The sequence below is a fragment of the Diabrotica undecimpunctata genome, chromosome 7, assembly GCF_040954645.1.
Source record: "Diabrotica undecimpunctata isolate CICGRU chromosome 7, icDiaUnde3, whole genome shotgun sequence".
In the NCBI taxonomy this organism is placed as follows: Eukaryota; Metazoa; Arthropoda; class Insecta; order Coleoptera; family Chrysomelidae; genus Diabrotica; species Diabrotica undecimpunctata.
In genome coordinates, this window is record NC_092809.1 from 80,904,845 (window position 1) to 80,918,395 (window position 13,551).

General features: G+C 34.0%; 1 protein-coding gene across 1 annotated transcript in view; it reads right to left on the bottom strand.

The window, feature by feature from the left end:
- Positions 1-564: 564 nt before the first annotated feature.
- The window catches only part of LOC140446831 (uncharacterized), a 70,065-nt gene continuing 57,078 nt past the window's right edge, over positions 565-13,551 (bottom strand). Inside the window, exon 2 of the mRNA XM_072539416.1 lies at positions 565-3,916. Coding sequence (XP_072395517.1) covers positions 2,310-3,851 — 1,542 coding nt within the window. The 5' untranslated portion in view covers positions 3,852-3,916 and the 3' untranslated portion in view covers positions 565-2,309. The remainder of the gene's footprint in view (positions 3,917-13,551) is intronic.

Here is a 13,551-nt window from a genome sequence, read left to right on the forward strand (position 1 = left end):
TATCAGTAGGTTATGATTACGGTCACGGGGCTCTAGGCACAATGTATGGAGACTCTTAGTCAGTTGTCACTACTTGTCAACGTTTATTAGAACATGGATTCTTGGAGACTTTGTTAAAAAGTATGTTGAAATAAATGTATTAAACTCAATGAAATATTATTACTTATATATATATATATATATATATATATATATATATATATATATATACAAACAACACAGTTTATTATTATATATATACACATATATATATATATATATATATATATATATATATATATATATATATATATATATATATATATATATATATATATCTACCAAAATAAAATATCTACCAAAACAACACAATAAAAGTAAACATAGAAGAAGAACTAACACTCAATTGAAGTTGACAATTGGATAAGACAAGAAAATTCCTGAGTCCTCTATTGTTTAACCTTATCATGGATGAAATCATAAAAGTAAGAACTAAAAAAGGATACTAAAGGGAGAAAAATAACAACGACGCAAGATAATCTCTCAAAGTAAAGATGATTTACATAGTATGCTGCACTAATTTAATATAACCGCCAGAAAATTGAACATGTTCGTGTCCCAAAAAAAAAACAAAATGCACGGTTGTAACATCAATTTTACTAAGACAAAAAAAAACAAAATGCATGGTTATAACATCAATTTTACTAAGATGTAAATTGGAGCTGGAAGGTCAGATAATAGAACAAGTAATGAAATATCTAGGCATCACACTATCTAGCTACGGAAAGCTCGAAACAGAAGTCAAAGCTCAAGTGAATACAGCAAACATAGCTGCAGGTTATCTGAATGAAACATCTATCTATCTATATAAGAATTTTTACAGCTGTCGCCGCCTTCCTTCTTTCAGCCAACGTCTCCAGTCCTTTCTGTTCTGACATTCTCCATCTCTAAGGTCCCGTCTTCCCATGGCCTCGTCCACTTCATCCCTCCATGATCTTCGGGGTCTACCTCTTTTCCTCCTTCCTATTGGGCTCCAATCCGAAATCTTTGCTATCCACCTTGTATGATCTATTCTTCTCACATGTCCATACCAAATTAAACGTTTTTCTTCGATGTAGCTGAGTATGTCTTGTTCTACTGCCATTTATTGTTTTATCTCCTCATTTCTGATGCGATCCATTTTTGTCACTCTGCAGCTTCTTCCCATGAACTCCATTTCAGTTGCTGTGATTTGTGATTGTGATTTCTGAATGAAACAGTATGGAAACATAAAAATATCGGGAAATAAATGAAAGTAAAATTTACAAAACACTCATCAGATCAATAATAATGTACGAGGTAGAAACACGACCTGACACAGAGCGGGCAAAAAGAATGTTGAAATCAGTAGAGATAAAAACTCTTAGAAAAATTGATGGCAAGACACTATGGAGCGGAGCTAGAAGCACAGATATACGACGTAGATGCAAAGTGGAGAATATCAAGGACTAGGTAAGACATAGAAGAGTATAAGGGAACGATCATATAAGCCTAATGACAACAAATAGAGTAGTAACGATGGCGAGAGACGGTTTTCCAATAGAAAGACCATCAGTAGGAACACCACGAAAACAATGAAACGAAAACTTACTGAAGGCACATTAAAAATAGGCAGTCATGTCTACATAAAAAGAAGAAGAGAATGGAAGGAAAAGTAAAAGGAAAGCGTGGTCCTGGTAGACGATACATGACCTGGCTGCGTTACATTAAGGATTGTACTGACCTGGACCTTCAAACCCTAATAAGAAAAGTACAGGATAGAGACAAATTTGCAGAAGTCATTGCCAACCTTCATTAGAAACGGCGCCCAAAGAAGTAAGATTAAGATTATATTAAGATTAAGTAAAAATAATTGATGTCGCTCAAAAGCGGAAACCTTTTAAAAACACATAGTATGGAACAAGCATTTCACTTTAACACTCACTTCACATTTCGAAAAAGAATTATTCATTAAATTATATTATCGTTACTAAAGTACAATAAATGACTAAGCTTACTTTTCGAATCATCTTTAACAATTAACTTGTGAAATACTGTTTGTTAGAACTAGCAAATTCAGTAAAAATGTGGTGACTTATTATATATAAAAAAATGGGATACATTGTTATGCTAACATTTAAAAAAGAGATAAATTATTAATTTTTAAGGATATCGTTAAATTATTTTCATTCTATTATTTTTACACTCACTTGAAATGTTATTAAAAATGAAATGTATTTATTTTAAAATCCGTAAATAATTTTCGAAACCAAATGCATTTGGTATTTATTTTATTATAATTGTTTTTTAAACTACCTGGATTTACCTTTTACGGAAATAACATTACCTGTTACCATAGCATTTTTTTGTGTTATATGCGTTTGATAATGCTTGGCTAGGTGTGCTTTTTGTCTAAAACTTTTACCACATAAGCTACAAGCAAATGGCTTTTCTCCAGTATGTGTTCTAATATGTACATTAACAGAATATTTATCTTTAAATCCTTTAGAACATATATTGCAGTAATGAAGTGATCTTTCTTTTCTAACTACATTTGTTGTTGTTGCTGCTGCTGTCGGTGTTGGTGTTGCGTTTTGTAAATTTGTGTTTGTTTTACTACCGCTACTTTGTCTTTTATATTTTTTATTAGGTTTTACATTTGTACTTCTCGGCATTACAGTTTGTATTTGTGGATTTATGTAGGATAGTCCTATTTGTTCACCATTAACTGGAGTAGTGTTACTTTCGCCGGAATGATCGAATTGACAATACTGATGGACAGACTCTGCAACTTCGTGTTCGATTTTTTTCAACTTTTCAAAATCCTCTGGATATGAATGATCCAGCTGACTGAGCAAAAGATCATCTACGTTGCTAGTATTTGTGGAACTATTGGATTCTTTAATAACTTTAGTTACAATATGTTCCTCGAAAATTATTTTACCGTTAACATCTATTCCAGCCACAATTGTAGGAATTCTATCTACTTCTTCATCATTGGTATATATTGTAGAAGCATTCGTTGGAGAATTCGAAAGTACTTTTTTTAGTTCCGCATTTTCACTGTCTGGAAATTTTCGTTGGATTGGTTTAAAAGTGCCGTTATACCGAATATATGCTTTTCCTTGAAGAGCACTTCTTAAGAGTGAGTCTGGAGACTCTTTATTGTTGTTATTATCATGATCAGACATTTTCCAATCGTTATTATCATTTTCAAGAGTGTCTGTTATTTCTAACATAGGACTATCTACAATAAATGAATTAGTTATTTCACTTTTATTATCATCATATGTAAAAGTTTCGGATTTTATAAGACCATCTGTATTCGTAGTAGTGACATTGGTTATCAGGTTGTTATAATTTAATTGACCATTTGGTATCACACTCAATATTGAATCCATATCAATTCCTACTTGATATTGTTCCATGGAGTTGGGACTTGAAAGAGACTCATCCTCTTTTGGCAAACGGTACCATGTGGCGCTTTGGTCTACTCCATTTAATACTGTTAGAGTATATATTTGTTCATCAGCGTTACTTTTTTCTTGACCAATTGACTCAACTTCATTTGCAGTTGACATCCAGCAATATTTATTTAAATCCTCTAGTAAAGCTGTTTCTATTTTAACGGTATCCTTTATATTCCAAAAAGCGGGCTGAAAATTTTCATTTAAATTATCTGGTAACTCCGTAACGATCATAGTATTATTGTTATTTTCTTTTCTATCTTCTACATTCTTTAAAAATGAGTTTCCTGAATCTGAAGGTTCAACAAAATCAAAAAAGTCCGTCTTATTATCAATACTATTTATCGGCTCAGTTAAATCCATTATCACAGTGTCCTTAAGTTCCATCAAATTTTTAATTATAGATATCTGCTTATATGTATTCTAGTACTTTTCTATGTGGTGGGCAAAACCTAAAAAAGAAAGTAATGTGAGAAAACAAAAGTCAAAATAAAATGTTTATATTTGAAAAGATATTTTTGACAAATTTGTATTTACTTAGTAGTAGCAAGTTAATAAAAAACAAGTCATTTAGTTGAAATAAAAAGGGAAACGAAAAGCGTATAATTATTTTTTTTATTTACAAACTCACATCAGCCTGTGTGGCCATTAACCAAAAAGAAAAAAATATTAACATCCATAAAATAGAACAACAATCAACTTTTGTATAATTTAATGCTTTTAAAATATTGAATAATCACTTTGGTACCGCACTTTAACAATAGTTCTTTTAAATTATCTGGGATTCCGAATTCACCTCTTTCCGTACTGTGTAAAGGTGCGATCTGACAGAACATGGAGTGGCGTTGTTCATTGGCAAACATAAAGAGAAAATACGAGTACATAATAGAGAAGGACAAAATATAAAAACATGAACCAACCCAACGTGGAATACCGTTTTTACCCAAAAAATCTGTGGTTTACGATACCTGAGATAGGGCAAAACTGTCTATTTATGGCCAGTGCTTCCACTCCCGTTGTTTGTCGGTAAAATAACACGGTTCGAAGAAATCTGCAAGATGATATATAGCACGTACTTATCCCATCAAACCTTCTGACATGATTAGCGACAGGTACGGTCAGTGTCGTGGTAATTTTACTATGGAGTGGTCTAACGAAGTTGTGTTGGAATTTTTATCATTGTATAAATTACCCAATTAACTAAAATTTTTACCGGCATCACTGGCGGAGAAAAACTAACCTAAGTACTGATCTCGAGGGATACTCTTCGTTAGGGTCATTATCAAAAGTAAATATTTATCAATTTTACACTAAGATGGAATGCCTACCGCGGTCTCTCTTTTTTTCACTGTATATATTTTCTGTTTGCCGATCTGAACCAGCGAGCTGTCTGATACCGGCTTAAAGGCGGCTTCAGTCAACTTGTGGAATGGCACTTTTCGCTGGAGTACGTCAGGAAAGTGAAACAGAAGATCGATGTTGACGATCAGAGAAAGAGAACGGTTGGCACCGCACGTTACTGTGAAATTAGTAAATATTTGCTATTTAATAAACGCACTCGCCTTACTCCAAAATGTAGTGGGACCATTCCGATGCTGAGTATCGAGGGTTAAGTCTGTTGTACACCATCATATTGGTGGTAAACATTTTAGAAGTTGGATTGTTTATCTGACTATATCTCCTTAGTCGCGTCCAAAGGATTGGACACGCCGTGCATCAGCTTTCGATTTTCTTTTGAAGCGGATCGACTTATCGACAAACAACGGGATAGCAGGCGCCGGCCATAATTGGACGGTTTTGCCCTATCTTAGGTATCATAAACCACAAATATTGAGAAGAAAAACGGTACTCCACCTTGTGTTGGTTCGGTTTATATATATATATATATATATATATATATATATATATATATATATATATATATATATATTTCTATTACGTATTTTGTATTTCTCATCGCCGATGAAGAACGCCACTTCACGTTCTGTCGCTTGTTAACAAGTACTCCACTAGAAGGTGTTTTATTGTTAGCAGGGTCGCGTAAGCATAACTCTCGGGTTGGGGATCGCGTGTCACCAGATGTACATGCGTAGGTAACTATAACCAAGCCGCAGTCGCGTGATGATCAGCTGAGAAAAACGATTGGTGGAACTATTAGACCATGGTTGGTTTTATCTTAAGTAATTTCGCCTGTTTTTGTTCCATCTGTTGTTCTATATGTCAACTATTTTACTGTGGAAATATTTGAGATCTGTGGCTGGAGTTTTCGAATAGATCTTAATAGTTACGTCCTCTAAAGTCTTCTCGTGCATATTTATCTGCCAGATCATTTACCGTGATTCCAATATGAGATGGCACCTACAGGAAAGCAATGTTTCTGTGATTTAGATGCAAATTAGGTGAAATTCTTGTCATGAGTTTGACCACAGGATCAAAAGAATAGATTTTAAATTTTTGAATGATTTCTAGAGAATTTATTGAGTCTAAGGTATAATATATAGAGTTTAAGGTTTGATATTCGAATTAATTAAATGACGATTGGTTTCTTTCTTATTTTCTGACAATAGATCCAAATTTATATGAAGAGAAGATGATTAGTCAAAGAGGGGGAGTTACACCTACTTCCTTTAAGTAACTCTCAAGCTTCCATCTTGACCTCGGTCTTTCTTTCTTTCTATTTCTATGATCTTTCTATGTAAGGAAGATTTTAGTATTCTTCTCACTAGCATTCTTTATGTATATCCCAGCCACCTTATTCTCTATAGCTTGACATTTGTCGTTATTGTTTTTCTTCTTTATCGTTCCTCATTCTTTATCCCTTCCAAAATGCTACTCAATATTTTACGTTCCCAGACTTCCATATTTTATGTTGCCTTTTGCCAGCCTTGTGCTTATCTCGTTTTTCTTATAGCCGCTCTCTTTAAATAACTCCCGAACCAGTAAACTCACTAACCTTCTCAAACTCATATACTTTATCATCTTCTTTTGTTATCTTCAAATTTTATTCTCATTCATCTTGGCTCCGCCCGCCCATAATAATGTATTTATATTTTGTAATAATTATTTCCAGTCCATACTTTCTTGTTTCCCTTTTTCTTTTTTTAAATACCATCATTGGTATTGCCAATGATGGCCTTATCTATCTTTGCCTTATCCAGAAGCATTAAATCATTCATAAAAGCTGGGCATCGGTAGTGCTTGCTGAAAACTGTTCCATTTCTTTCGAAATCACTGTTTCTTATTATCGTTTCCAGACGTAAATTAAACAAAGTTGTTAATAGTGGTCTCTCTCCCCTCTTTAACGTGACGTAAAAAGTCTCTAATAATAACCTATTTAACCTAACTTTATTTTTAGTTGTGCTTAACGTTAGCTTCGTAATCCTTACCAACTTCCTTGGGATACCCAGCTGGCTGATTGCTTCTAATAACTTTTTCATTAATTTATTTTATCGTATGTTTGTTTAAATCCATGAATATTTCATATAACTTTATTTTATACTCATAACAGCTTGTCTGAATTTCTTTCAAAGCAAAAATTTGTTGTTGTAGATCGGTTTATCTTGAAGCCAGTTTGATTATTCTCCCAACAAAGTTTATGCGGACTGATTTCTTCTCCTTCTCAGAATGCTGTTAATATTTTATAGCAAGTGTCAAGTGGGGCGTTGACTCTATAGTTCTCATAAAGCATCGTATCTTCTTTTTTATAAATTGGAAAAATAAGTGCATCGTACCATTCTACTGGTATCTTCCCTTTTTCCCAAATACACCAAATTAACTTAGCTAGTTACTTTACTAACAGCTTTTTAACTGCTTTTAACATTTCTGTACTTATCCCGTTTACTCCAGGGCTTTTATTATTTTTAGGTCTTAAAATGTGTCTAGTATTTTTTGTTCTATGTAATAATGTTGTAAAATATTTGTCAAGCGAGGTCCAGGAAGAAGAAGAAGATCCTGATTAAAGAACCTCAGAACCTGGTTCAACACAACGTCTATGTAGATGTTTCGCGCTGCTTCTAACAATATAAAGATTTCCATGATGATCGCCAACATTCTTTACTGAGAAGAAGAATTTATTGTTCTGTTGGTCTGTCATGGATATCTTCGCATTCTAATATTGGTTGTTTGGCTTCTTCCTTTTCGTCATATCCATTTAAAGCGCACCGAAGACACTTTTCTATTCGGACATTATATTATCAGCCTTGCTAAACATCATTCCTTCGTTTGATCTTATGCATGCGCTCATAGGCGTGGCCAGTTTTTTTAAGTCCGGGTTCCAGTTTTGAACTACAATGTTGAAAATCGCGCCCTACTTTTCCTCATAAAGGTACGTTTTTCATTTTAATCGATCACATTTTTATATATGAAAAACAGTTTGCAACTTTTTGAAATATTTATTTAAATCTATAATATAAAAATGAATCGCAAAATGTGATGGTAAGCGCATAACTCAACAACGCATGGACCAATCTTAACAATTTTTTTTAAATGATCCTTGAAGTCTAAGGATGGTTTATACGGCAAACAATATTCGAATAATTTCCGGGAAAACCCTAAAACAGTCCTTTTATTTTTCCTATACAAATATTTTCTAACTAAATGTAAAGTCAATTTAAATTTTATGGCTTTTCAATTAAGTTTATATTGAAATCGGTAATCTAATCTAATTTAAGTTTATCTTGAAATTCACGATATTAAAATAGATAATCGCTGGATTGTTCCATATTCACCCATTTTATCAAAGACCTTCAAAGCGCACATCAACGTTGAATCTTGTCATTCAGTGAAATCTATTAAATACATTTGCAAATATGTAAACAAAGGAAGTGACTGTGATTGGTATTAATGCAGAGAATTCCAATGATGAAGTTACCCAATACCAAATGGGCCGCTATGTTAATAGTAATGAAGCAGTTTGGCGAATATTTTTTTCCTATTCATGAGAGACACACTACTGTTGTTCATTTAGCTGTGCATTTAGAAAATGGACAAAGAGTATAACTTACAGCACAGAACGCAGTTCGAAGAGTTGCTCGACCACCATCTACTACATTAACCAGTTTTTTTGAGGTATGCCAAAACGATGCTTTTGCTTAAACATTGTTATATTCTGAAATGCCAAAATATTATACTTGGAATCAATCCTCAAGGAGATTTATACGACGGAAACAAGGAAAACCAGTTCCTGGATACTCAAATACATATTCTACCGATGCGATTGGTCGAATCTATTCAGTACATCCAAGCAATGATAAATGTTTTATTTACGACTGCTATTAGTCAATGTACGTGACCCAACATCATTCCAACATTTACGAACTATTGATGGTGATTTGTGTGGATCATACAGAGAAGCCTGTCAACGTTTGCAACTGCTAGAAAATGACGCTCATTGGGATCAAACTCTCAATGATGCAGTAATATCATCACAAGCTTATCAAATACGAACATTGTTTTCTATAATCATATCTACATGCTTCCCATCAAACCCAAATGATTTGTGGATCAAGTAGAAAGATAATATTGTGTGATGATGTCAAACAAAATATTATTTCAATTAGGCCTGACCGCGCCCAATCGTCCAATGCATGATGCTTTTAACTGGTTACACGAGTTGCACCGAGAAAAACTGTATGATCTCAACACTTTGAAGGAATTAATTCAAAGAAATCTTCCACTATTGAATGAACAACAGAAGTGTATTTGATACACTTATGAAAGTAACAAATGATAAAACAGGAGGTTTTTAGATGCACCAGGTGGTATAGGAAAAACTTTTTGCTTTCATTGATATTAGCAACAATTCGCTTACAAAATAAAATTGCACTTGCACTCACTTCGTCGGGAAGCGCAGCAACTTTGCAGCAACTTTGAAGAACTCTGCAATGGCAAAGGTTTTACAGCAATGTGAATTGATTTTTGGGGATGAATGCACGATGTTACATAAAAAATCTTTAGAAGCTTTAGATAGAACCTTACAAGATTTACGGAGTAATCATAACCCATTTGGTGGTGCAATGATTTTATTAGCAGGAGATTTTCGTCAAACATTGCCAGTTATTCCACGATCAACGCTAGCTGATGAACTCAATCCATGTTTAAAGTCCTCCAATTTGTGGAAACATGTCAAGGTATTACACTTAAACAAGAATATGCGTGTCGAGTTGCAAAATCACCAATCTTGAGACATATTCTCTAAACAACTCATTTACATTGGTAATGGCAAATTTCCTATAGACACCTTGACTGGTTGCATTAACTTTCCTCAAAGTTTTTGTCAGTTAACTCGATCAAAAGATGAACTTATTCAAAAGGTGTTTCCAGATGTTGCTCAAAATTACATCAACCATGATTGGTTAAGCGAACGGGCTATATTGGCTGCAAAAAACATAGATGTAAATAAATTAAATTTCATAATTCAAGAACAAATTACAGGCGAATTGAGGATATATAAATCAGTTGATTCTGCTACTAATCAAGATGATGTCGTCAATTATCCGCTTGAATTTTTAAACTCGCTGGATTTACCAGGATTTATACCTCATCATCATCAGTTGGCGCTACAGCCCTTCGTGAGCCTTGGCCTGCTTCAAAACATTCTTCCATCCTTCCCTATCGAGTGTCTATCTTCTCCAGTCCCTCACTCCAATCTCCCTCAGATCTTCCTGTACATCATCCAGATATCTGAGTTTAGGTCGCCCCCTTCTTCTTCTTCCGACCGGCCTGTTTAGCATAGTTATTTTAGTGGGATCACTCTCATCCATCCGCATAACGTGGCCCACCCACCTTAGGCGGTTTATTTTGATGGTCTTCACAATATCTGCATTACCAAAAAGTCTATAGAGTTCAAAGTTATATCGCCTTCTCCACAGACCCTGTTCGTTTACTCCGCCATATATGGTCCTCAATACTTTTCTTTTAAAGACTCGCAGTAACTCTTTATCTCGGGTCGTCATTGCCCATGTTTCCGATCCGTATGTGAGCACTGGGCGTATTATTGGTCTTCACAATATCTGCATTACCAAAAAGTCTATAGAGTTCAAAGTTATATCGCCTTCTCCACAGACCCTGTTCGTTTACTCCGCCATATATGGTCCTCAATACTTTTCTTTCAAAGACTCGCAGTAACTCTTTATCTCGGGTCGTCATTGTCCATGTTTCCGATCCGTATGTGAGCACTGGGCGTATTATTGTTTTATAAAGTTTGCACTTTGTTGCTATTGACATACTTCTCGCTCTTAGTTGAGGGCCCAGGCCAAAATAACAGCGGTTAGCCACGCATATTCTTTTTTTTATCTCGTTGGATGTGTTATTTTTGTGAGAGGATTTACACCTCACAATTTTCAATTAAAAGTTGGATCGGTAGTTATAATGTGAGAAATATCAACCGACCGTGTCTTTGCAAGGGTACACGGTTAGCGATAAAAAAATTATCGAACAACGTGATAGAAGAAACTATACTAAAAGGAAAGTATAAAGGAGAAGACGTTTTGATACCACGCATCCCAATGATTCCGACTGATGTACCATTTGAATTTAAACGACTAGTTTTCAGTGCGGCTTGCGTTTGCTATGACCACAAATAAGTCCCAGGGGCAATCATTAGGTGTTTGTGGTATTAATCTAGAAAACCTATGTTTCTCACATGGTCAATTGTATGTTGCCTGTTCCCGTGTTGGAAAACCATTAGATTTGTTCGTATATTTACCAGGTAATCAAACAAAAAATATTGTATAAAGCACTACAATAAAAATAAAACAGATTTTTGTAATAATTATGATTTACTTGATTTACAGTAAAGCGATTACTTAAAACACTTATATAATGTGTTTAATTATTTCAAAAATTTTAAGCTCGAAGCAGATACCTTGAAAACTGTGAAAGAAACAACTAAAGCAACAGGTAAGTTTGTACAATAAATTAATTTTAATTCGCTATCAAATGAACTGAAAATAATCGAGAGTTTTTAACTTTGCCTTTATATTTTATTAGACATATCTGCTTAATTCATTCTCTTTTAGTTGTATAACGTACTTTCGCGGTTGTATCATATGGCATTCTTTTTCATGTGCCGTGCTCGATTATCGAGCGTTGGCTATTAAGTTGGCTATAGTAATTTTGTTGACGGCAGCTCGGAAAAGGGATGCAGACGATCTGTTAAACCATTCTCGACCTGTCCACTCTTCTTCCGTCTACCTTGCCTTGTATTATTAAGTGGAGTATATTATATCTCTCTGGGTGTCGCATAACATGGCCCAAATATTCAAGTTTGCAACGGCATAGCTTTTTAAATAAACATATTTGCAAAAATTTGTAAAATTATAATTATTGTATGTACATCGGTCTTACTCTCGATAATTGAAAGACATTTTTTAACATACTTAAATTATTACACCTATTAGCACATGAATATATTGTGTACTGTCTTTCGGTATGGCAGTATATATAGACTTTTTTATACTTACATACTAGATAAAATGAATCACTATAGTTACTTTTATAGGAATTTCTATCAGAACAATCGAAAGGATAACAAGACAGGCAAAATGTTCTTTGAAAAATACCGACAGAGTCCAGTTTGCCACTCTAGGCAAAAAACGAGTAAAGAGATCAATCATAGATTTGCCGGAACACCAAACAAGAGACATTCGCAGAATAATCTACGATTTTTATAAAACAGACAAATGTCGGGTTACGGTAAAAAAATTAAAACAAAAAATTCATAACGACTTGGATATCACAATTTCACAGACATCTCTAAGGCGACTTCTACGCAAAATGCAATTTCGTTGGAAGAAAACCGAAAACAACCGAAAATTGCTTATAGAAAAAAGTGAGATACGAGCTTTGAGAATAAAATATCTCAGTCAAATCAAATATTTTCGTACTTAAAATAGGCCAATTGTGTATGTTGACGAAACTTACTTACACAGCGGTCATACTTCTTCGAAGAACTGGACTGAGGAATCAACAAAGTGATTATTTTCTAATATTTCCAAAGGTCTAAGGACTAATAATAGTGCATGCCGGTGGAGACATGGGATTCATTATGAATGAATTATTAATCTTCAAGTCAGGTACAAAATCAGGGGATTTCCACTCTGAAATGAATGCACATAATTATGGAAAGTGGTTACAAGAACGTTTAATACCTAATTTACCTGCTAACTCGGTACTAGTTTTTGATAACGCATAGTATTCATAGTATTCATTTAGAGAGGTCCCTTAAGCTAGCGGGGACACATGAGCGGAATCCAATTTAACCTACGTAATATTTTTTCACCAATTTTTCACTAATTTATTACCACCCTAATAATTTTTCACCACCAAACCAACCTTAAGGGGAGCGATTCTGCTGGCTTAAGGTTCAAGCTAGCAGAATTCAAAAAAAAACTTTTTGTTGATGGCATATTTTTTCACCAATTTTTCACTAATTTATTACCACCCTAATAATTTTTCACCACCAAACCACCCTTAATGGGAGCGATTCTGCTGGCTTAAGGTTTAAGCTAGCAGAATTCAAAATAAAAACTTTTTGTTGATGCCATATTTTTTCACCCATTTTTCACTAATTTATTACCACCCTAATAATTTTTCACCACCAAACCACCCTTAATGTGAGCGATTCTGCTGGCTTAAGGTTTAAGCTAGCAGAATTCAAAAAAAAAACTTTTTGTTGATGCCATATTTTTTCACCCATTTTTCACTAATTTATTACCACTTTAATATTTTTTCACCATCAAACCACCCTTAAGGGGAGCGATTCTGCTGGCTTACGGTTCAAGCTAGCAGAATTAAAAAAAATATTCATGCTATACCACAGTCTTCTGCTAGGTTTTTACGAATTTATTACAACTTTAGTAATTTTTCACCCCTTACTATCCCTTTAACAAAAATTAAATAAATTTCTTTTTTTAAAAATACTTCAATACATTTACACGGTGTGTGTGTGCGAGTGTGTGTGTGAAAAACACTTCGGTTGTAATAATTGGTATATTTAATTAAAAATTACTACTTACCTATTACTTACTAAAAGTACTACAAATTTCACTGAAGATGGACTGATAAATCCGAAAACGTTTTGAACTTA